Source organism: Python bivittatus, unplaced genomic scaffold, assembly GCF_059951505.1.
Source record: "Python bivittatus isolate LINGU-HERP-01145 unplaced genomic scaffold, Pbiv_v1 ctg000480_np1212, whole genome shotgun sequence".
Lineage (NCBI taxonomy): Eukaryota > Metazoa > Chordata > Lepidosauria > Squamata > Pythonidae > Python > Python bivittatus.
Window position 1 is genome coordinate 265,206 of NW_028277075.1, and position 25,646 is coordinate 290,851.

Sequence of the window (25,646 nt, forward strand, 5' to 3'; positions counted from 1 at the left end):
AACATTGCAAGTTTAGCCAATCCATTTTCCTGTCAAGAACTCCAGTCCCACATAGATATTCCTTTTGGAAACACATGAAGAGAATAGGTTGTTTAGAGCCAAAAGATCCTTCGCTTGCTTTTGAACTCCAAAAGGAAGAGAGGCACACATTCAGGCTTCAACTTGTAGCCAATGGAAGGCCACATTCAGGAAGAACATCACAAGAAGAAGACGACCCAACAGACTTCAACCATGAATCCAAGAAGCAATAACTGCAGGGAGCTTGCTTCTCTCCATCCCACAGCCAGAAAGAACATTCAGCTTCGATTGCCACTGGCCACATTATCTTGGGTTGAACTGTGGGCAAGATGGAACCAGCTTGTGTGGTTCTGCAACCCATAGAAGACATGCATTATTACAGTCTCAAAATGGCAGAAACTATTATCATGATATTGAGCAGTTTGGTCAGAAGATTACTCTGGGGGCTGCAAAAAAAGCGGGGGGATTCAGAATGCACATGTATGAAAACAGTTTCTTGTGATTTAATGCTTTGAAATGTATAGAGAAACCATTCCTGAAAAACATGCTTATTTAACATGGTGAAGTAACTGCAGATACTATAAAGCCAGAATCAAATTCATTATTCCAGTAATTGTATGTCTGGCCCCAACTTCCTTCTTCCAAAAATCTCCTGTTTGCAGTCTCTGCCTGTGTGTCACATTGTAAGAGAAGCTGTTCCAGCCATCTGTCTGTCTTCATACATAACTCAAAATCCACCATCATCACAGTGTACAATTTAAACTATATTTTTCTTTGCCAAGATCCACCTGCAGGAGCTTTCAGTCACAGAAGAGAAAATGACATGCTGTGTCTCCTTACAGTGCACTTTCCACCTATAGCTACTTTGAACTCCCCCCATCGTGCTACTCCAAGCAAAGTATTTCTCTCGATGAAAAAGCATGAAGGAGAAAGCAGTAGAGCAGACCATAATAAGAAGAAAAGGAAGGAAAACAACATGATAACTTGAGGTGACATTTAAATTCATACTGATATTAGATTAAGAACATTCACTGTCTTGCTGGGCCAGAACAGCAAAAACATAAAGAGAAATTATATGTGCTACAGCATGCACCGAAGGCACACTCTTTGTGTGCCTTTGATCCCCTTTCATTAATTCAAACTAGGTGATGTTATCAAAAATTTATTTTAGGACAACTGGGCATAATGGAAGGCAGAGGTTCTCTTTCCACCTATTATAGTTGAGCCAAAAAGGGTATTTTAGTAGCTGCATTGGAATATAAGCAGAGCTGCATTAAATCAAACTGAATGCCTCATCTAGTCCTGCATTCTGTCCTCACCTAGACCAACCAGATGCCTCTGGAGGTAGCACAGTAGCATCCTAATTACACTAGTATCCATTGACAGCTGTATTTTCTATGAATTTGTCTCATCTTGTAGAATTATCCAAGCCATTGGCCATCGATTTATCTTATGACAGCAAATTCAATATGCTGTGTGAAAAAGTATTTCCTTTTGTCTCCTAAAATCCATTTGGCTTCAATGGAGATCTCATATTCCCTCCATTCATACTGCAGAGGTGAAAAACAGCTGCTTCTTTTCAGCATTTCAATACCCTTTCTAGATGCAATAAACTTCAGTGAGCACTAAGTGTTTACATCCCACGGATTTTGTAGTGTTACAGTGCAATTTTACTTTCAATTCATTTCTGAGGAATACTAACATGAAATGTGCCCTTTTCAGAACTATTACATACAGTACTATGTATTTTCTCTCAGTAGAGCTTTACATCTTAATCAATGGGTCCAAGAATAAAAAAAAAAAAACTAATAGGTTCTGCAGACTGAAGATGTTTGAAATCCCCTGACCTATATCACAGCCCTGTTTCTGGTCAGTCAGTGCCAGCTCAAATCCTATTAGCATATTTATAACATTAGGATTCATTTATTTATGCATTGATATGTGCTACTTTATATCTGCTTTCCATTTTTTCTGTTTTAATGATATGTCATTTTGGAGCTCTTCAATGTCCCTTTAACCATTCTAAGTAATTGATATTGAAAGGCTATATCATTACTCCATCTAAGTACTCTTATTCAGTACTCAGCATCCTTGGAAAGAAAACAACATAATATCCTGATTTTGACCATAACTTATGTGAAACTGGGAGGGTGTGGAACATATGTTGCTTTGTTCTTCCCAGGGAAAGGGAGAGGAAATATGTATTACATAACATTTTATCTACCCAATACATAGTCACTACTAAAAATAATTTTGTTCTGTTGCTAGCTTGATACCATTGTTTACAGCATTGGTGGTACTACCAAGTAAAGAACTTGACTTAGAATAATGTACCAACTAAATGTATAAGCCTTTATTGTATGCTGACCTCTTATTTATTTATTCGCCTGCAACATTTTTTAGAGTCCATTTAATTTCATTTTCCAGAATGTCTAATTCTGTTGTAGTGATCAAGCCTTGATTTATAATTGATTTTGTAGTTTTTCCATATATTCATACTATATTTTCTTTATAGTTGCCCCAAAACTTCTCCCATCCAGTCCCAAATACGTATTAACCTCAACAAGAACCTCACCCATTCCTATTTTCAGCCATACCACCACCAAGTATTACAGTATTTAGTTACAAACGTTGTAAGAGAAAAAGCAGACACAAACTCATCCAACTCAGATTTTCCTTTCCTTCTCATTTCTCTTTTTAAAATCAACGAATCTCTCGTTGCTCGCTCATATTACTAATGCGGGGGACAGGTAGTGGTAGGTTGGAATAAAAAAAGCCAAATTGCCGCAGCTTTTATTACAAAGGAAGTGACCACATCTCTTAATCAAGCTTTGAAGCCTGCAGGCGCTGGATAATGACGTCAGCCTGTCATGGACGCTCCCGTGAAGCCGCCACGTGGTACAGTTTCCAGGAAGCGTCGCAGTAGAGTTCAACAGAGTCTGCGATAGAGGTTTTTTCGGTTGGTATAAATGCATTTTGAACGGCTTTTAGGTCCGTAAATGAAGTGAAATGTCCTCTGCACGGGTGAAGGGACACGGGGGAGAGGGATGTTATCCCAGCAGAGGTAGTTAAAAGGACAAGGAAAAAGGCAGCTGCAAATGTAGCTAACGTGTAGGGGGGGAGGGCGGATGGAAATAGTAGAATCGTCCTTGTTTTTCCTTTTCCTGATCATGTTACTAAATGCTGCTTTCCCTCTGTCATGAAGCCGCTTGTAAGGGTTCATCCCTAAACGTTATTTCTACTTAAGTACCAATATTTCAGAAGCCTCACGATGGCATTCACGCTTAGCCTCATGAACGCCACGAGATAGACTGTCCTGTCAATAGGCATTTAAGAAGTTGGGCTAAGATATTGTAACTGGCTCAAAGTCACCCAGAGAGATTTACAAGTGACCAAAATGATTATGAGACTATGGGGACAAAAGTCTAAACTGCTTGGGACGTTTACCTTGAAGTTTATAAAACTCTGCATGGCATGAAGAAAACGGACAGGGAGATATTTGTCTCCTTCTCTAGGACCAGAAAAATCCTCTAAAACTGATTGGAAGGAGATTAGAACAGACAGAAAGAAAGGACTTCTTCACACAGCAACGCATTACCATAAGATCCATTAACATCCACTAATATGGATGGTTTTAAAAGGAGATTGGATAAGTCTAATGAAGAAAAATTGATTAAAGGCTACTAGTCTTGAAGACTTCAGTATTACCACTGGGTTGAAGCAACATGGCTCCAAATATCAGCTTTAGGGAAGCAACAGGAGAGGAAGGATATGCTTCCACCTCCTACTTCTGACCACTCCAGAGGTGTTTGATTACTGTGACAAATGAATCCTGGACTAAAATAGGTCCTTGACTGACTCAGGAGAGCTATTTTTATGTTCGAGTTGGGCTTTTAGGACTGGATTCAATTTTTACAATATAACATTGAAATTGCCAAAATCTGCAGGGTATAGTTAGGATCAGCAAGTCAATCAGAGGGCCATATTGATGTATTCCCAGAAAGCATAATCTTTAAAAAATTTTCAGGACATTGTTCATTGTGTGCAGTGGCAGGAGTTAGACCTATCACCTTTAAACTTCAGATGTCAGAGTTTCTTTTATTCAGAATATGTTGTAACTGCAGGCAACCCAGAACAGAGCAATCAAGTGTTAACAGCCACTCCCTGGTAAGGACATTATCAGTCTAGGAAACCCAGATTCAACTCTTCACTCAGCCATGAAGTTTCATAAATGTTGTTGGAATAACCACACATAGTATTCTTAGAAAGCTCTTGTGAAAATGAAGTTGGAGGAGGCAATGTATGGTACTGGGTGTTCTGTGAGGGAGAGGCAAAATAAAAATGCAAATGAATAATATATTAAGAATTAAGAAGTTAATGGCTGAATACACATATGCTAAGTCATGATGAGGTTTGGTAAGTTACATGACTCCACTCAATATGGTTTATGGCTTAGCTCAGTGTGAAGCCAGCCAACTATGCATTAATCAATAAACCATAGTAACAAGCCATGGCTTGGCGTGCTGGAGGAATCTTGTCATAGTTTTACAGTTTCACCCATCTAACTAGTTATTTTGTAGCTAGGTAAAATTAATATTGTCATAAAATGAATCCTTTTTTTATTAATTTTTACTAATATTTAATTGGTCAAATACTTAAATCTGTCTTTAAATCGTTTTTATAAGGGAATAATTTTCCAGACATACTTCTTCTCACTTCTTCTATCTGTATAATTGAGATCCATATTTTAATTTTTTTCCTTTTCTATACTCAATTGACTTTAACCTAGGTTCATTGCTTCCCACCAGCTTTTAAATCCTTAGTCCAGGGTAACAGTTGCCAGTAATTATATAAATTGTACATGAATAATGCCTGAAATTAAAAATTTACAACTGAGACCAAATTTGAGGAGATTGCTGTACAGAACAAAATATGCAGAACCAAATGTTCAAAAACAAAGAAGAGAACACAGGCATATGAAGGCCATATTGAAGCCTGTTGTAGTAGGAGTGTTCACAAGACAGATTTTTTTTCCTCCCTAAGAAAATTATCAACAATAAAGTCCTAATAGTTGTTATTACCTTTTTAAAAACTGGACTTTCAAGATTGGTACAGTTAAACTATAATTTCCACTCCTAATATGTATATATATTTTCTTGGAAGAGGAAAGACCCATTTGATTCTTACTTTATTTATCCTGTATATACTTGCTTGCTTATAAAATTATGCATTGCATTCCTTTTTTTCCAGTTCTGACATTTTCTCTAAACCAAATTCTACTGTGCAACTTTATTCCACTGTGTACTTTTTTCCCAAGATGTATCTTTCAATCTTTTTGTACCACTGCTTTAAAAAAAGGTGCAAATTCATAAACATTTTAGCAACTCAAATTCAGTGAAGATAGTCTCCATTGAAATGTTCGTTGACTACAGAAATGCACAAAGCCTGCGGTTTTTGTTTTTGTAACCATTTCTGCATAGTTTCTCTAAGGTTATTTTGTGGCTGTCTACAATTTACCAGTTTGACATTTAATATTATTCTGAAATTATTTGCTTTAGAGAAGGGATTTGTAATGTTCTACTGACAAGGATTGTTGTCTAAGGGCAGTGATACAAAATGGAAAGATCTAGTCAAGGTTTTCATTTATTTCTCCTGTCCCTGGGGGGAGGGGAAGTTTTCTTTATGAAAAAAATCAACCCTTTGTTAAGTCTATTTTAGAATTTATGCTACAGTTTCTGTATTTATCACCTCCAAGTAGCAAACAATCTACCATTGAGTTGAAGGTATTGCACATCAAAATTTAAAGCAGACAATGGAGCAGAAAAACAAAGTTCAGGGGCTTTATTTATTTTATCTATTTATTTCAAGTGTTTTTATGCCACCTTAATCATTCAACTCTAAGTGCCTTAGAATTGCACATGGCCCTTCATCTTGCAGATTGCCCAGTCTTGCTTTAGAATTTTTGTCTGTGTGCATGTGTGCACACCTTCCATTCAGCGTTGACTCCTGGTGACTGCCTGGACAAGTCTCTGCAGTTTTCTTGGCAAGATTTTGGAAGTGGTCTGCCATGGCCTGCTTCCTAGGGCTTAGACAGAATGATTGACCCAAGGTCACCCAGCTCATTTGTGCCTAAGGCAGGACTAGAACTTAAGGTCTCTTGTTTTCTAGCATGATGCCTTAACCACTGTACCAAATTGGCTCTCTGCTTTAGATTTTTTTTTTTTTTTGTACTTTCAAAGTGTTGACTCCTGGTGACTGCCTGGGCAAGTCCTGCAATTTTCTTGGCAAAGTTTTTCAGAAGTAGTTTGCCATTGCCTCCTTCCTAGGGCTGAGAAAGAGTGAGTGGCCCAAGGTCACCCAGCTGGCTGGCTTCATGCCTAAGGCAGGACTAGAACTCATGGTTTCCCAGTTTCTAGCCCTGTGCCTTATACAACATTATTCTTTAGGCATAGGAATTGAATAGTAAATAGAAAAAAACCCTCCAGTTTGCAATCTTTCTTTTGTCAATTACTTTAAATACAGGCTGGCACCTATCTCTGTTACTATATTGTTGAAGACTATACAGTACTTTCTTTGGTAGGCATATATTATAAATGTATTTGAATGATGCTTCATTTTTTCAGATGAAAATAATTAAGTTGGTGATAGTTGGTTTCTCATGAGAGAACTACCTTGTTGCATCAAACTACACATCTAATATTCTGTTTCAATACTAGGTATTGAGTGTGAATGAGAAGCACAAAAACAGTTTAAAAGCAATAAACTTTTCCTGTTATTTGTTCCTAGCATCTGTGTATCTAGAAGTTGCAATTAACTAAGAGGATAATAGTTGTTACAAGGAAGGACCATAGCTCAAGAACAGGACATATGCTGCATGCAGAAAGTCCTCAGTTAAAATCCCAATATTTCAAAATAGAGCTGATGAAAACTCCTTTCTGAACTTGGTGCCATGCAGAGTTTTGACTGCAATTCTTATTGGGCATGACCAATGGTGAAGGATGAAGTGAGGGATTGCATCTGAAACGTGTAATTTAGAGTAAACAGTGCTGAACGATGTAGACCCATGGCTTGATTCTACATGTCAACTTCTAATCTGTATTCAGATGGCCATCTTATACTTAGGCGGGAAAGGGGTCTGACAGTTACTAAAGGAATGGGAAACACATTCAATAGTTAACCAGTAAAATTAATTCTGTGTTTAAGCTTGTAAGTTTTAAACTGTCTCCTACTGTGGAAACCAAAGATGAAAGCTCAAATTTTGCCATCTTTCCAAGATGAACAAGAAAAATGAATATTTGTACTTAAACCTCATCATATTTAGCCCTGCATTTACAACTGAAGACACCAATTGCTTAATTAAGACAAATCATATTTTAAAGCTAAGGTAGATTTTAATCAAAACTGCCATCTGTGAATATTTTCACAGCACTGTTGTTCCTTCTCTGATCCCAGCATGAGTGCAAGAGTTTCAGAGGACACGTAAAAGTTCTCTGCAAAAAAAAAAAAAAAGTTATTTGTATTAAACTCTACTTTCATGTAGAAGGAGAAATCAGCTAGTTATTATTAATGAGTTAAGTTTAATTCCTTACTTTTTAAACTAATCCTGTATGTAGGAACACTCTTAAATATGGTAGTGTTGTGATTATATTGGGAGTTAGAATTTCTCAAGGCAGAAATGTTGGCTTGTTAAATGTTAGCTCCAAGACTGAAAAGCAAAAAGCTAAATATCTGTTAAGCTTCCAGAAAGGTGGCAAAAAGAAAGACCATAATTAATCACTGTGGGTATAAGGAGGGTCTCCATGTTGATAGAGAGCAGTTCAACCCTTTGGCTTCATCTTAATATGCAGTAAATATTCTTATCTAGCCTTACCATGTTGAGTGCCTGAGTAATTTCTGCCAGGTTGAGACATGGCAGTCTGACAGGTAGATGGGCTAAAGGACTCTTGGATGAAAGTTCCATATTGATGTGCAGTAATTCAATAATCAAGGCTGTCTGGCCAAAGTTATAAACTCATAGCCTTACTTTCAATTTTTCCCTTTGTCCTTTGTTTAAAGGTCCATTATGAAGCTCAAAAGAAACAAGTTTAAAACATCGTCTAAATTGAAACAAAAAGGCATCAAAGTTACAGGGCAATGGAACCCCATTGAGATAGATCCAAATCTTTTTGCTGATGAAGAGCTTGGAGGCATAGTATGTTTTGAAGAGCTTACCAGTTACAAACTGGTGTCTTCCTTGAAAGAGGGAGAAGAAAAAGCTGCAAAAAGAAAATGTAATGATGAAGAGTTCGAAAAAGTATGTAGTGCCATTCCCAAAAAGAAGAGAAAAAAGGAGAAAAATCTAGAACATGGAAAAAGGAGGAAGGATGAGCATGAAATTGAGGAAGAAGTAACTGAACAGGATGCCAGGTGCAAAAAAGCCCTTGTTAAGTGTGAACAACATGATTATAATACAAGGAAGGTGACAGACCTGGAAAGAAAACCTGCAAAGAAAAAGAAGAGAGGGAAAAAGAAATCATGTTCTCCCCAAAATATCCTTGAACCAACTGGATCTTCCAAAAAAGCTAATAATTGGACAGCCAAAGTCTTATCCGCAACGGCAGATCACAGAGCAGATGTTTCTGCATGGAAGAGCCTCTTCGTTCCTACGCCTGTCCTTTGGGCATTGAGTGAGTTGGGTTTCAGTACACCAACTCCTATCCAAGCACTAACTCTACCATCTGCAATTCGAGATAGCATGGACATTCTTGGTGCTGCAGAAACAGGTATACCTCGTATCATAAAACGGTGTTTTTGTGTGTACCAGTTTCTAGTGTTCTAGATTTTATATTGGTAAATTGACAAATGCACTGCAAAAGTGTGAAATCTCATTCTTTTTTTGTTTGTGAGTGTGGAATTAATCTTGAAAATATTTGAATAGGGCCTGGAGAAACTAAAGAGGGTGAAATCAGTGATAAGGATTGCAGTGATCTACTTGATTCATTTCCATCACTAGCAAAATAGGAGTAGTGTATAACTTTATTTAGTAGCTGAATTCAGCCCTTAAAACAAAATCTGAGTTGCTTGGGAACAAAAACTGTTTTTTTCTTTTGTTTTTGTGGAGAGAATGTATAATTCTATCTGTAGCATGTTAGCATGTTTATACAGTGGAAGTTCAAGGTAGCACTGCTTGTACTGCTTCAGCACATACTGGTACCTTAACAGAAACCCAGTAATTATTTATGTATTTAAAAAGATCATCTAAGAGAGAAAAGTAGGGATAGTTAATGAATAGTTGCAAATAATCAGGCTATACATTATTTTCTGATTCTCCATACTTGTAAATTGTCAAGATGTTTGAATTGAGCAAATCATCCTTACTGCACACCAGAGTATACTTCCAAAGAAGAATAGAAAACTAGAGTTGAAACTGAGTTTCTCCTATGTTCTAACTAGTTTCTTGGAACTAGTTTTCATTAGTGAAAGGATGGTCTATCCAATTCATATGGTCCCAACCCCACACTTTTAAGTTAATTCAAATGTGGGGGAGACATAGAAAGAGGGCTGGTGTATGGGAGAAATGGATGCTTAAGCTTGCCTATGCTTACTAAATTTCCCCATTCTTTTTAGTGCTGTTTTGTCTAACCACTTTTAGATTCACAGAACAGCTTGACAGAAATACATTTCATGGGAAAAATTGAGTAATGGAACAATTGAACAAATCTTCCTGGTTTTCCCTTGAAAATATTTTTTAGTGTTCTCTCTCTCTCTCTCTCTCTCTCTCACACACACACACACACACACACCATTTAGTTCTCCCACCTCACCTCCCTAAACAGCATTATTTGGGAAATGTAGGCTTCGGGATTCCATATTTCCCTCATAAATTTTAATTTTCTTCTTAGCAAAGGAGTTAAATGGTTTAGACATTAGTGTTGCTGAGAAAATTACATCAAGAGAAATTGATTGAATACAGTTTACCCTTGATCTTATACTCAGAGTTATCAGGTAGAACTCCTTTTTAGATAAAAGAGATCAAAGATTTTAAAATATATATATGGGCGGTTTTTTAAAAAAAAAATAAGCCCTTGTTTTTTGTTTGCTAAAATAGTAAATTGGTACTCTGCTGGAAAACAATAGTGAGGGATCCCCAGAATGGAAGATAGCGTCTCTGATATGCTTCATTGTAGTCAAAAAGAAGTGTATAACATCCTGTTATAATATCTTTAATAGCTAAAAAGATCAGAAAGATCCCTTGGGTGAATTCTACAGTAGCAATTGTGGCCTAGAGGGACAATTAATGTGTTAGGGCATAAACTAGCTTCCATATCTCTAACATTGATGTCTGTGTGTTTTAGGGAGTGGAAAGACTCTTGCTTTTGCCATTCCAATGATCCATTCCATTCTACAGTGGTACAGATCAAAAAATATGACAACCGGAAGTGACCGCACATTTGAAGAAAGAGTGGACAGTGAAGATGAAATGGCAAAGCATGACATAAGTGAAAAAATAAGCCTAAATTCAGACACAGGTGAAACCAGTGCTGCTGCTTCTGAAGATCATGATGAATCTCTGGTAGTAGACTCCATAGAGGTATCGGAGGATGTAGGATTTTTTGTGGGTTCCCCAAAACAGAAGTCTGTTGAAGATAAAAATAATCCTCTTCTGGGATTGGTCTTGACTCCTACAAGGGAACTGGCTGTCCAAGTAAAGCATCATATTGATGCAGTGGCCAAGTTCACAGGTACGTCTATTCCTAGTGTCATGTTGTACATAATGCCAAGATAAATATAAAGGAGAGGTTTCCTTTATTTGCTTTGCCACTGGTTCTATGTAAGAATACTGCTTCAGGTTTGCTATCCCAATATTTAATTTTTCGGCAGAACTCTCTCTCTTCTTTCCTTCCCTCCAGAAAAAGTGTAGAATATGATACGGAATGCAAATCCAGCTTTCTGAGAGGATCCTCGCTGTCCTTTGTTTTTTAAAGTTCCTAATCTTTGCTGTAAATATATGCTTGGAATTTGATCAGTTTTCTCTCTCAGACTCTGGAAACAGAAAGATAGCAAACTAAAACTTTCAGTATTGGTTGTGAGATATTACTTCCTTGCAGAATTCTTTTCCTGCCCCTGACCAGCAAAAAACAAAGCATCTTCAGAATACAGATGATTGCTATTAATTTATTCATGAATTTAGTGAGACATGGAGGCAATCTGCATATCTATACATTAGGTTTGAGAGGTTATTCATGGCTAATGAAGCATTTGTTTTTTGTTGCTGCTCTTAAAGATGGAACGTAAAACAATGGATTTAAATTACAAGAAAGTCAATTTAAATAAACATTAGGAGGAACTTCCTGACACTGCAAGCTGTGTTTGCTCCCAAATGTGGAGACCTCTATTTTGTGAGTGATTTTAAACAGGGGTTGGATGAGCAGTTATCAGGGATAGTGTAGAAGATTTTCTGCATTAACAGGGGTTGGGCTTGTATGGCTTTTCAGTTTCTATCTCTGATTCCATGTTAAGATTTAGTAATAGGTCTTTGGATTTGTTGTTCCTATGACAAAGTTGAGTACAGCTGCTTGATCCTTATTAAGCCAATAGGAAACCACCTTATGCCAGGTAAGGGTATTTTTCCAATTAGTCCAGAATTGCCTACAAGTTTATATGAAAAAGCACTATGGCCTACAATTGAGCTATCATCATTGATTCATTTTTGAGCAGTGTAATGAGAAGTAGTTGCAGAAGAATGCTAGTGGCCACCACCATAAAGAATTCTGCCTGTTAATACAGTATCTAGAACCTCTTGTCTTGCTCCAAGAAATATTATTCTGTGTTTTTTAATCACATATTCAAAAACACGTAGCAGTAAATTGGCAGTGCCCTGTTTTTCAACTCTGATCAGTGATGTTCTAAAATAAAGACTTGAGAGGAGTCACATTTTCTGCCAAATAATCTTCTAAACATGCACATCATTGTAGCTTTTTAATTGTAAGTTTGAATAAGTTAACAAAACAATAAGTTGAACTTTATATATTTCCTACTTACCCAGACCTACTCTAGTACAACAGCAGCTGTACTACACTAGCACAGAAACAAACTAGAACTAAATAGAATTTTAAAAGGCTATGGGATACCTACAAAATTATAGGCCAGTCAGCTTAATGTCTATTCCAGGCAGATTGGTAGAAACTGATTACTAGTTACATAGATTAAGAAGCTTTGCTAAAAGAAAATCAGTATAGATTCTGCAAAAGTAAATTTTACCTCACTAATCTTTACTGAGGATATCAGCAGGAACATAAATGAAACAATGTTGACCCTCTCAACATTGTATACCTGGATAAAAGCCATTGACAAAGTTCTCCATCAAAGACGCTTGTGTAACTTTAATGACCATAGGATTAGAGGATCTACCCTTTTATGAATTGCTAAATGGTTAAAAATAAGGAAGCAAAGATTAGAAATAAATGGTCACTTTCTTGGTGGAGGAAATTAGAAGCTAAATTTCTCAAGGACCTGTGTTGGGACCCCTACTTTTTAACTTTTTCTTAAATAATCTTGACTTAGAGGTAAACAGTGAACTGATCAAGTTTGCAGGTAATACTAAAGTGATTTCCAGAAAGATCTGTTTAAAAGAGGTGAATGGTCAAACAAATGGCAAAGGCAATTCAGTTTAAGTATGAAGTGATGTATATTGGGGCAAAATCCCCTAATTTCAGATACATAGTGAGGAGAGTCTGACTTTTCCCATTGTGGAGAAGTTATGGGGCAAAATGGGTACCCGAAGCTTCTATAAAAGACAGGATGACATCGCCAGTTACGTGCCCCATATCCTTCAGAGGTTGAGCTGGCTGCAAGAAAGTTACCTATCCTTCACCCAGTGCCTTCTCACAAATGTGGCTATGCATGTCATTACTTCTCTGCTAGAAATACCATGGCGTTGAATATAATATAGATAAAGCATTATATGTTTGGTCTATTTCTGTGTTGCAGGTATTAAAACAGCCATTCTTGTTGGAGGAATGGCTCCTCAAAAGCAGCAGCGGATGTTGAAGAGGAAGCCAGAGGTGGTTATCGCAACTCCAGGGCGCCTGTGGGAGCTAATCCAGGAGAAGCAGCCCCATCTCTCCAATCTACGGCAGCTCAGGTATTACAAGGACCTCTTCAAGACTGTCACTCTTGATGTACTTACATATTTCCAGGCCTTAAGAAAAATATGATTGTGCAGAATCATTGAGACTTTTCTTGAGATTCAAACTTGTCATTTTAATAATTGAGATGCTTTTTAATGTTATCAAATAATATTGCAATCAAACTAGGTGATTGGCCTTCTGTGATTTCATATCAGCTGCAGGAGTAGTTCTGTATCTTAAAAAATGCTTAATTGCTTGCTCCTTGATTGTGAAAACATCTTTTTGCCTTCTTGAAGGTTGGGAGGATTTAGGTTAAATTATTTCTGTTGAACTGGGCAAAATAAAAAAAAATACTTCAAGCTTCCTGACTTCAAGGACATCTTCACAAGGGCTATTGCTTTTTTTTTTAGATTTTTTTATCCCACCTTTATTATTTTTATAAAGAACTCAAGGTAGTGAACATATCTAATACTCCTTCCTCCTCTTATTTTCCCCATAACAACATCCCTGTGAATTGAGTTGAGCTAAGGGAGAGTGACTGGCCTAAAGTCACCCAGCCAGCTTTCATGGCTAAGGCAGGACTACAACTCACAGTGTCCTGCTTTCTAGTCTGGTGCCTTAACCACTAGACCAAACTGGCTCTTGATCTTAATGGCCAGAGAGATTCATAGCAAAAGCACCAATCCCTCTGATAATCAGACCCTAAACTCTTTAGGCCAATAACACCTTAAGTTATGCCCAGTAAGCACTTGGTTATCATATGATGCTTATTAGCACTTCGGCTGCTGCATTTTGCACCAATTGCAACTTCCCGTTCCAAGGGGTACCCATATGGGGTGCATTATAGTAATCAAAACAGGTGGCACCTAAAGTGTGGATCACTGTTGCCAAATCTGATCTGCTCAGAAAGGGTAACAGCTGATGTGCTAATCTTATCTGTATCAAGGTGCACAAGTATAACATTAGTGTCTTTCATTATTGGTCATGCTGGCTGGTTCAGCAACCACAGGTTCCCCATTACTGTCCTTGGCTCTTAAATATTATTCTGTCCTAATATTCCTTAATTGTAATTAGAGTCACACATTATGCAATTTGTCTGATTGTTGTTTAGCATAATGTGTGAACTCAGCCAATATGGTTTGTAAACCATGGTTTATGGCATAGTATATTGCATAAATCCAGTCCACTAAAAAACCATAGCTTAATGTAATATACTTCCTAGCTCCCTCTGTATGATTCAGGTGAACAGAAAAGGATTTTTAAGCAGGATTTTTTTCATGATTTCTTTAGCTTGTCTCCTGATTAGATCTGTCCAAGGAGCAGTGACCATACATAGCCTTATTATTTGTCTGGGCTTATCTAGGGTATTCCCTTAACTTGTTGTCATATCAGCAAAAAATGGATAACCCCACTTACAATCTGAAAGGTGCTGTTAGGTCCAGTAATATATGAGAGAGGGAGGGAGAGGGAGAGAGAGAGAGAGTCATAAAATCTGAAGGGATGATACTATTTTCAGAGTAAGTGTGAGTGCATCACCTGTGCAATAACATTGGAAATGCCCCGATGGATCAAGCTGAAGACCTGCTGTAGCTGCTATGGCAGAGGAAAATAGGCTTTTCTGAAGCATGTTGCATTTCCAGATATCTTGTGTAAAAACCTTCAAACTGTCTTGCATTCATTCAACAGATGCCTGGTGATTGATGAAGCAGACCGGATGGTGGAGAGGGGACATTTCTTAGAGCTGTCTCAGTTGCTGGAAATGTTGAGTGAGACACAGCATAACCAAAAACGTCAGACGTTTGTCTTCTCTGCCACCCTGACTTTGATCCATCAAGCTCCCACTAGAGTTCTGCAGAAGAAAAATGCTATCAAAATTGACAGAAAGACTAAGCTGGAAATGTTGATGCAAAAAGTGGGCATCAAGGGCAAGCCCAAAGTGATAGATTTGACCAGAAAAGAGGCAACTGTGGAAACTCTTACAGAGACCAGAATCCATTGTGATACAGAAGAGAAGGATTACTACCTCTATTATTTTCTGCTTCAGTATCCAGGCAGAACCATGGTTTTTGCAAACAGCATAGATTGTATCAAGCGACTCACTGCACTCTTGACCATCTTGGACTGCAATCCACTGCCTCTTCATGCAAACATGCACCAGAAGCAAAGGTTAAAAAACCTGGAGAAGTTTGCAGAACGAAACAGGTCAGCATCTAAATTTCGTTAGTTTATGTGCTGGTTTTCTCTGCTAACCGAGAATTGTCCACAATGGATCACTTTTGTGTTAGCTCCAATAAAAGCAAGTGCAGAGTAAAAGACTAGATAGCAAGATGGCTCAGGAATTCTTCACAAACAGAAGAACTAAGTGGAATAAAAAGAGGTTTCTGACAATTCATCTATAGTGAAGATAGAATCACTCCTGAGAGAGTATAACCTTATATTACTTTTTTTTAAAAAAAAAAAAGCTTATTTTTTACTTTAAGTAATGCTGGCTTCATCCAGCTCAGTAGAATCACTAGTCAACCTTGGCTGATCAGATCTGGTTAGCACTTGGATGGGAGATCACCAGGAAATACCCTGGCTGTGGGCTAGATTGGGAAGTAGAAAAACATCCCAGAAGGAGGCAGTGGCAAAACCAATTATGATCTGTTGCTAAGGAAACTACATGGATGTGCCTGTGTAGTCACCAGGAATTGAGCTTAACTCACAAAAGGCTTTACCTTCTTAAAGCTGGATTATCTGGTATGAATGAATTATATACTTTAATCACAATTAACTGATTTATTCACTTTGTCTTTTTTCTGCTTCTTCTAGTTAGGACAGCAAACTTTTTTAATCCATTCTGTAAACTGACAGGGAATCTTCCTTTTTATGGTCTTGCCTCAGCTGGCCCAGTATTTTTCGTGTACTTTGAAATTCATGTTCATAGTCTTGAGTAGTTTTGATATTAGGAACTGCAGGGTTGAGCAGGAAATTTTAATTTATTCACAAGTATTTTAATTTGCTAAATACAAGCCTTCCTGTTTATCCAACACACTCTCAGGTATCATTCCACTGGTATCATATCATCATGTGATAGCAGTGGAATGGAAAAACTAGAAAAATAATTTAAAAAAGAAAACCAGGATCCAGGCTTTTTTCCCCTGGGTTTTTTTTTTTAATTTATTATTATTTTAAGAGTTCCCATTCCAAGCATCTGTCCCCTTCTGATGTACTAACATGTGCCCAGCAAGACTTCTAATTTAGTCATTCCTTTGTCTTTGATTCTCTTTATCATGTCTATGATTATCTGCTTTTATAACTTCTAATGAAAGTTGTCACTGTTTGGAGGTTTACGGATAATGTGCATGTTTACTCCTGTCTTTATTGTGGGGGAAAATGTGAAATAGGTCAGGGTAAAAAGGTAGGTCAACTTTTCCTAATATGGTCGCCTCTAGATGCATTGACTTCTAATTCTCATCAATAGGCATAGTGGCTAGGGAGAATGGGAGTTGTAGCCTTGAACAGCTAGCAAGTATCCAGCTGCCAGTCCATACTTGGTTGAGGGAGACCAAGGTACAAAGGGTTTTTTTGGCATTATTGCTTTGAGTCTAGTTATGATTCAAAGGATGCAAAAAGGAAATGATTAAGGAGGTATTGTTGCTTCCCTGAAAAGAGTGATTATAACATTTGGGATTTTTTAGTTTAGCATGAAGGTTGGTAGAGTAAATCACGACAGAATTATATAAAATCATAGATGGCATGGAAAATGTGACCAAGAGAAGTACTTCTCTCTGGAGACTCTGTCTCCCAATATTGGGAATTAGCATATGCATTGAAACACAAAGAGCAAGGAAATAAGTCTTAATGCAAAATGTTAAGAAAAATCCAGCCAAAGGTTTTAAAAACAGTTCATATATTATTAGGTTATCTTCTGTTTGTCTTGGTCCACTATGTTCTAATTTAATTTCTTTATCTTCATTGTGACGTATTCACAGATTCTATTTTGCTGGGTTAACCCACCTGGCCATCTGGTAGAGTACAGATGAGAACTTTGTAGAGAGGTTATTTCCCCTGTTCTGCTTAATAAACTGCTGCTGTCCTTCTGCAATTTCAGCTGTGCCCTGTTGACAACAGATGTAGCTGCTCGTGGTCTTGATATTCCTTATGTACAGCATGTCATACATTACCAGGTACCAAAACAAAATGTGTATCTATCCAGCTATTGCTTGCAGGTTATATTTTATGCATTTTTTAAAAGGCCAGATGGGTTTTATGGCCTCTTCATTGGTTTTAACATGGCAAAAGGAAGATAATTTGATACATAAGCTAGACCATTCTTTGACAGAGGAGAAATTTCTTATGCATCGCTAAGAGTAGAGGCATTGCCACACAGGGGGACAGGCATAATGAAGGCTGATGTTACAGCCCATAGCGTTTTCTCTTTGCATACATGTCTTTTAAAGGTTCAAGCATCTTCAGGTGATAGACTTAGCCACTTTGTACTCCCTTGCCCTTTCCATTCATTCCTTTCCATTGGCATAATACAGCTTCCCCTCTTAATAAGGAAAGAAGGGCTTCATACTAGGTTGACCTGTTCTTTCCCTAGTCCACCCCAATGTGGCCATTCCAGGAGTGGTCCAGCAATTTTCCAGAAACAGATCTTCCTGAAAAGAAAGTGGTCTATGTCATTCTAGACACTGGTACCATAGCGTCAAATTCTGTGATTTTTTTCAATGCTTGCATAGAACTGTAGAGAAGTTCTACAAGGTCAGAAGTTTTGATCTTGAGTGTTCTCCATCTCTCTGAATTTACGCAAGCTGTCACATTGGAACAGTGTAATACAAGCCTACTAGAGAGGGTTCTACAGAGTTGTCTCTTTATATATGTTTTGTCCTCTGTGGAACTGTTGCATCTCTTGTGTTGTTCCAGGTTCCCCGTACTTCCGAGCTTTATGTTCACAGAAGTGGCAGGACTGCCAGAGCTGCCAATGAGGGCCTGAGCTTGCTACTGATTGGGCCACATGACTTGATTAATTTTAAAAAGATTTATAAGACTCTGAAGAAGAATGAAGAGCTTCCTTTCTTTCCGATTGAGACAAAATGCATGACAGCAATCAAGGTGAAACTTATTTTTATTTCAGAATTAACCATGTTTTAACTGCAGAACTTTTCATGCTCATGTAGGCCTTAAAACAAAAGGTGATTTTTAACTCAATTTGGGAACATAATTGGAGATCACGTGTACATGAACAGTTATATAGTTTTGGTGTTTTCCTAACTTACTATATCTTTTAGTATAGCAAGGAGGGATGCTTCACAAGGTCTTGCAGGAGAAAGGCTGGGCTGAATGAGCAGAGGATCTGTGGGTAGATGCTGTCAGCATTGGGCCCACCTCCACCCCTTGCTGAAGCCTGCACGCCGGTTCTCCAGGAGAACTTCCAATCCAACTGCAGAACAGGCACTGCACCTCCAGGAAGCCCTTGTCCCTCCACTTCTTCTGTTGAAAGCACTCCTGGAGAACCAGCCACCGCCTCTCCTGCCTCACCCACAATGGCGCTGTGCCTTGCCATCCAATCCTGCTGAAATCTCCACTGTCTGTGGGCTATCTCTCCTTGCACCAGTGGCAGAAGATGGGGCTCCTCTACCTGCACTGCCACCCTACCTTTTCCACCAGCTCCATCCCATTGCCTCCTCCCCAGCCAGGCCCAGCAAGCTCCCTTTGACAGCACCTGGATCCCAGGCCAGCAGCAAGAGGAAGATGGCAAAGGTCAGCTGGGGGGGGGCGGCAAGGCTAGGTGGCGGGGTGCAGAGCGGCCAAAAGGGCAGAGATGGGGGGAAATAGACAGGTGGGGGAGTTGACATAGAGGCAGTTCACGCAGAACAGGGGAAGCGTGAGGTCCTGGCCTAATGACCGCAACCAGGACTGTAGGAACTGCTGATGCTGAGCAGCTTGGTCATGTGATGTTTTGCTTAATGACCGCTTCACTTAGTGACAGAAATTCCAGTCCCAACTAGGGTCGTAACCCGAGGACTACCTGTACTAGAGGGGGCAAATCAGGGGAAAGCTATAGCACATACCAATTTTCCTTCTTTGAAACAAAAATATATTGCTTGCTTTAAATATGGATGGCTAGTTAGACACTGGTACTATCTCCAAAGACATTACCATTTGATCCTAGTTTTCTTCATTTTAGATCTATGATGATCTTTTTGTAGCCCAGTTGATTTAGTTGTTGTTCAAGTTCTTCATAAAAACATTTTGTTTCACCATTTTTATCACTGTGAGGACATAGCATTGAATGATAAGTAGCAGGTTGTTTCTGCCTTTTATCTTCAGTTTGAGGATTAAATGACATGGACAGACTAGTTGTACTGACTGTTAATTTTGGTGCATGTTGGTTGGCAATAATGAAGCCAATTTTATCTGTGTGTGGGTCTTTGCCTGCACAAATGTGTATTTCATTGGCATTATTGTGCCATTTGTTGCATTTTTTTAACTGATACCCTTGTGTCACTTAGACTGATGATATTGTAATTTATTTTTGTGAGTTCTTCTACAGGCCTTGGCCTGTGATCCTGAATCTGCTTCTAAGGTTGTAAGAGAAAATCTGAAACTGAGTCTGTGGCAGGCCGTTGGATTCATCCTTTGTTCTACAAGTCTATTGAAATGCTGCTCCAAAGATGCCTCTGTCTTCTTTGGCTCACCCTCCATCTCATTACACTACAAATTCATACTCAGTTTGCAGTCAGATACTGTTTCAAGATCTTTTTCACATGTATAATTATCATGCCAGATATTTCACATCTTATTCTGTACATTTGATTTCTGTTCCTAAGTGGGAAAAAACCTTTGCATATGTCACAGTTCTATTTCAGTATATCATTTTCAGACCATTTCTTCTGCCTGTCATGATTGTCTCTTCTGGAATATTAGGTATACCACCCAATGTTGTGTCATCTGCAGATCTGATAAGCAGTTTCTCCATGTATTTGTTCAACTAATCAGTAAAAAAGTTGAAAAGTAGTGGGCATAGGACTGAATCTTGTGACACCCCTCTCAATGCCTCATTTCAGTTTGATGAAGAACTATTGATGAGCACTCTTTAAATATGATTTTCAAGTCTCTATGTATCTACTTTTCATGTTAGCTAGCCCCTATTGGAGATTCTATTCTATTTCATCATGGAAATCAAGCTTCTAACTAGCAAATTTTCCACCTCTAAAAATGTAATATTTTTCATTAAGTCATTCAATATTATATTTGGCTTTCCCACTTCTAGTGGAAATTGGGTGTACACTGCCAAGTGATGATCCCATATCATATACCAAGAGTTTATTGATTTCATTCAGTTTAAATGCTGCCGGATTCCACAATGTATACATACACACACATATGTATACACACACATACACTTGTTAAACTACTGGAGGGTATGTGAATATTTACTATGGGAATATCAGTGCCTTATGAAAAACAAAAAATATAGTCAGAATACTATATATGCACATGTTTTTGTTGTGTTCATTGTGACTTCATAGTTTATTATTGTATGTGTATTGCATTGACTGGATTCATTGAAATCCATGATACCCAACATGCTTTTTCCAGCAGTGATCAGGCAGATGCTTCTAAAAGCTCACATAATACAGCTGAAGAGTAAGAAGCTAATGGCATTTTGTTTGTCCTTAGTGTCTGATATTCAGGGTACATTGTTTCTGGTGATTCCAGTATTGTAGCAGTTAGTCATTGATAGAGCTATCCTCTGCAAGCATTGATCTAATTATCATGTAAAAAGCTTTCTAAGCTAGGAGCCATCATTGTATCTAGTTACTCAATCAAGATATAAAGAAGCTTTTTAGTTTACTCTGCATTGATTGGCAGTCAGTTTCATTGGGTCTAAATCTCCTTGCTTTTCACATACTTTGCCATTTTAACCATTTAATTACCTTTTGAAAGAAAAATACATACTGCAATTTAAACTTTAATTCTTCAAAGATATTTTATAGGTTTCTATATGATCAGTAAGCCTTATAATAGACCTGTAGTTGTAAAATTTAGATACAATTTCAGACTGTCCCATAATCCACCTGCTAGTTTTGTTCAGCCATAATGTAGGTCATTACACAACTGGGACTCACAAACTACTGTTTCACTCCATCTTATATAATAATACAGAACAGATACACATGTTATGCAGAGTGTACTTTGCTAGCTTTTCCATGTTGCTATTTCAGCCATCTCTACTGACCTTTAGAATGCTTTTGCATTATGTGCCTAATTTCTGTCCCTGCATGACTCACACATGCACCTAACTTGATAGCCGAGTAACTCTTTTTTCCTTGATTGCAGGAGAGGGTGAATTTGGCAAGACAGATTGAGAAGGTTGAGTATTTCAACAGCCGAGCCAAGCACCAAAACTCATGGCTCCAGCAAGCTGCAGAAGCACTTGAACTTGATCTGGATGATGATGAGCTAATAGGCAAGTAGGGTTTGGGCTGTATCCAAAAAGATGTCCTCTCTCTTAGCCAGGATGCAATCACTGGGTACGCCCACATGCCTGAAAGTGCTGGTTGCATCATGATGTCATCTCACAAATTATGCATACTTTGTGATATCATTTGCTCCCATTTTGGAAGATGCCCATGTGGTCATGGTCTCTCTTTTGGTCTAAAGTACATTCAGCTGTTTTGGGTCAGGGAAGAACCTTTCAGCTGCAGACTCCATTCCAACTTGATAAGAATGATTTAGGTATTCAGGAGATGGGCAGCCTTTGGTGATTGTATCCTGGAGTTAAGACTCTGGAGAGGAAAAGAGCTGCAGTGGGGACAGCAATAATTCCAAGTTTGTTTGAGTGTATCATGCAGTTAACAGGATCAAAATTTTCTTTCCCCCTCCTTGTTCTTTTAGGAAGAGCTTTGGGGTGGGGGAGGTTATGTTACAATACAATGTCAAGCTATTTTAGGACTTAACTAAAATGTTAATACATTTCCTACCTTAAATTGGCAAGAAAGGGCATCACTACATTTCAGACAGCAGCTCCAGCAACAGTAGAAAAATTATTTGCAACGCTTCATTTGTCTTATAATGGGGAGACAGGCTATGTGCACCACACAAGACCCCCATTTGAAACCCCCTTTAGAACATTTAGATCATATCACCAACATTCAGTGGCAAAACTACATATTCATGGTGCAATATTTCATCATTTTTTTCTCCAAAAATAAGGGTGCTAATGGGAGCGGGAGGTTGCTGGGAGGCAAACTGCTTCTATTTGCACTGTTAACATGGAGAAAGAAAGAAAGAAATGGATGGAAATTATGTTACCAAAATTCAACTATCTTACAGGCAGATTGCAGCACCATGATATTTAGACCACTTTATGAGATTTTATGGATTGAAACGGAGACACTTTGCCTCTTAAAGGCCTGCCATTCTACTGATAGTCATGTTACCATCAGTCCTCTGAAAAGTTGGGAAGTCTCCTGCAGACCTCTGGAAAATTAGGAGGCTGAGTTGTGTCCCCCCATCTCTCAAACATGCTGCTCGTCCCTGCCTTATAAAATAGATAGGCAGACTCAGCTCTGAATATTTCCCAGAATAATAGATACAAAGGACACATGAATGTTAATACATGTTATTGACTTGTATAAGTTCATCTGTCTGCCCATCTAGCCCAACATTGTCTTCTCTGACTGCCACTAGCACACCAGATTTGAGGCATTGGTCTTTTCTGACCCCATTATCAGAGATCCTTGTGACTAGAGAAGCTTGATTGAACTTGAAACCATCTACATGAAAAATATGTGCCCTACCATTGTGTTCTGGGCATCCTCTAATTGGGTGAAGAAAATACTTAGAAGTAACTTCAGATACAGCCCATATGGGATGGAAAAAATTGAAACTAGGATGTCAAATTAGATAATTATACACCTGAGTCCTGAGCTACAAGCCCTGCCAATTTATATGGGTTATATATAACTTGAAAGGACACTACATGTTTGTACTTGAGGGCTGGGTTATTTTTAATCATTCAGATTGTGGCTTCATTAATGAACTTGGCCTTTTCTTTTTATGTGTTATTCTGCTCTTTTAACTATAGGAGGACAGTTAAGTGAGCAAGAAGAGAGCGAGAAGCATAAGATGTTGAAGGGGATGAAGAAGCAGCTTAAATACTTGCTCTGTCAGCCAGTATTTAAAGGTCTTATGAAAACGAAATATCCAACCCAGTCTGGGAAATTAGTTCTGTCTGACTTCATAGGTCAGCATTCTCACTCTGCCTTGGGTGCTATATCAAAAGTACAAGTGAAGAAGATAAAGAAGAACAATAATACAGGCATGTTAAATAATTAACAGGACTTGTGAAGATGCAAGATAGAGCTTTCTTTCCCCCCTTTGTAGATATCACTTACTCAGAGTTCATTTCATGCACATACCTATCTTGAGTAAATGATAATGATCTGCTACTGTTGTTTCCATATCATCTGGGTATAGATAAAGCAGAAATTGGTAACATCTTCATGTGCTGGGCACCATCAAAAGATCTTGTACAGTGGCCCAAGGGTATAAACTTTCACATAAAAATGATCAGATCTTTCAAGACTGCAAAAGCTTGAAAGTTTTTGATGATCTTATCTCTCAAGATCTCACGCAAGAAGACTGAAATCTCATGATACTAGCGTACAGGTAGTCCTCGCTTAATGACTATTTAACAACTGTCTGGTGTTACAGTGGCCTTGGGAAAGTGCTTTACCAGCCCGTGGTCATGTGATTTGCAATGTTTTTTATTATGGTCGTTAAGCAAATCGCATGGTTGTTAGGCGAATGTCCACTGGGGAAGCTGGATTCACTTAAAGACCACATGATTCACTTAATAACCATTGTAAAAAAGGTCCTAAAATCAGCTCCAATTTGCATAACGACCAAATCGCTTAGCAACCTAAATTCCTGTCCCTATTATGGTCTGATAGAGAGGACTAAAGACCCTCCCAGAGTTTCAGCCCAGATTGTTTGGCCATGCTTGAAGAGAATCCTTGAAGTTGCATTCACAATATATTTGTAAGTTACCATGCTATGGGAAGCTGGAATAAACTGCCTCCAGGATATTGGTTCTAGAGATGTATCCATCTCTTTTTCTGTGCAGTATTTGTGGAAAGAACATCAAACCCTGACTCTCCAAAGAAGTATACAGGTATCTGTGGTTCCATCATCAACTACATCAATTGAGTATTTTACTTATTAAAGGCAGCCTCATAAACACAAGTAGTGAAATAAAACATATAAGATGGGTGAGATGGTAAATCTAGAAAATAACTCAATACTATTACTATAACCTTAGTAGTAGTAGAATCTACTACATTAGTCCTAGAAATGCAGAGTGAACAAATTCTTTGAATATGCTCAGGCACACATCAACACAAAATGTGTTGGGTTACATTTCTTTGTAAGATACTACAGTTCATTTAATGTAAATCACATTTAGATATCTAATAAAAACAGTTTCAGCTCTTTAATTTTATGCCTATTTTTACTTTTATTGCACTAATAAAATACTCTAGCAGTATTGCTATTCTTTTGTGGGGCAAGGACATGATGGAAAGAAGAATACATAGAGGTGGAATAACAATCTAAGTTTTATTGAAGTAAAATCAGAGAAGGTACTTGCAGTTTTAATTTGTACAGCATAAGTCTTTATTAGCATATCAGTTAAATTTGTAGCTTTTTATTTCACACCTAAGATTACACTGATTATATCAAATAGAGCTGGGCATCGCTTCAGATCTGAGGTCAAGTAGGTGCCTTGGAGCATGACCCTGCATTTTTTTGCCTTTGAACCAGAAGCATTATTGACAGTGTAAGAGAAATATAAAACCGCACATGCATAAAGGCTTAACCCAGTGTTGTCCAAACTTGGCCACAATTCCCCAGCCAGTTGAAGTCCACTCATCTTAAAGTGGCGAAGTTTGGACAACACTGGCTTAACCCTTTGATTCTACCCTGTAATTTCCTGCACAGAATGGTCAAAATAAAAGTAATCTGAAAACAGTGACCAGCACTTCATTCCAGTTTGCTAGAACAGTAGTAAAGGGTCCAAAAAGGATATCTACTTAGGCCTCATCTCAAAATAGGCTGTAGAGCTGCTTTTCTCAAAACATATTTAAATCTGACACCAGGCAATGTATCCAGTCTTATGTATGTGCTGCCTCAAACTCCATATGGAAACAAGACAGGGTGTAAATGTTCCTCTTCTATTGATCAGGAGAATGTAAGAGTTGTTAAAGGATTAAAAAAGCAAAATTTGGGGTGGGGGTGCTCTTCATGACTGGGGAATTATACAGGAGGTTCCTGGAGGTTCTGAAATGATCCACATTCTATAGAGCCGTGTGTTACGTGGCTGAGAAGCAGCAGACGATCATAGCTTTGTAGCATGCAGTGGTAAACCTGCCTGTGTGACTCTCATTCAGAATGATAGATTGTACATGTAATATTGTCTTGTTTGTTCAAGAATTTATCATTTGAAGTGGTCTTCAGAATGAAGTAAAT

General features: G+C 38.1%; 1 protein-coding gene across 2 annotated transcripts; it reads left to right on the forward strand.

Moving 5' to 3' along the window:
* Positions 1-2,890: 2,890 nt before the first annotated feature.
* Positions 2,891-24,616, forward strand: DDX24 (DEAD-box helicase 24). Of its 2 annotated transcripts, none has more exons than XM_007437019.3 (9): positions 2,891-2,977; positions 8,074-8,780; positions 10,353-10,739; positions 12,988-13,141; positions 14,814-15,329; positions 17,221-17,296; positions 18,036-18,224; positions 21,456-21,585; positions 23,206-24,616. In XM_007437019.3, the coding sequence occupies exons 2-9, from the start codon at positions 8,081-8,083 to the stop codon at positions 23,454-23,456; spliced, it is 2,403 nt and encodes an 800-aa protein (XP_007437081.1). In that variant the 5' UTR covers positions 2,891-2,977; positions 8,074-8,080; the 3' UTR covers positions 23,457-24,616. The 2 variants fall into 2 exon arrangements, with proteins under 2 accessions (XP_007437081.1, XP_015745094.1); XM_015889608.3 differs by having other exon boundaries at positions 2,897-3,009.
* Positions 24,617-25,646: the final 1,030 nt, after the last annotated feature.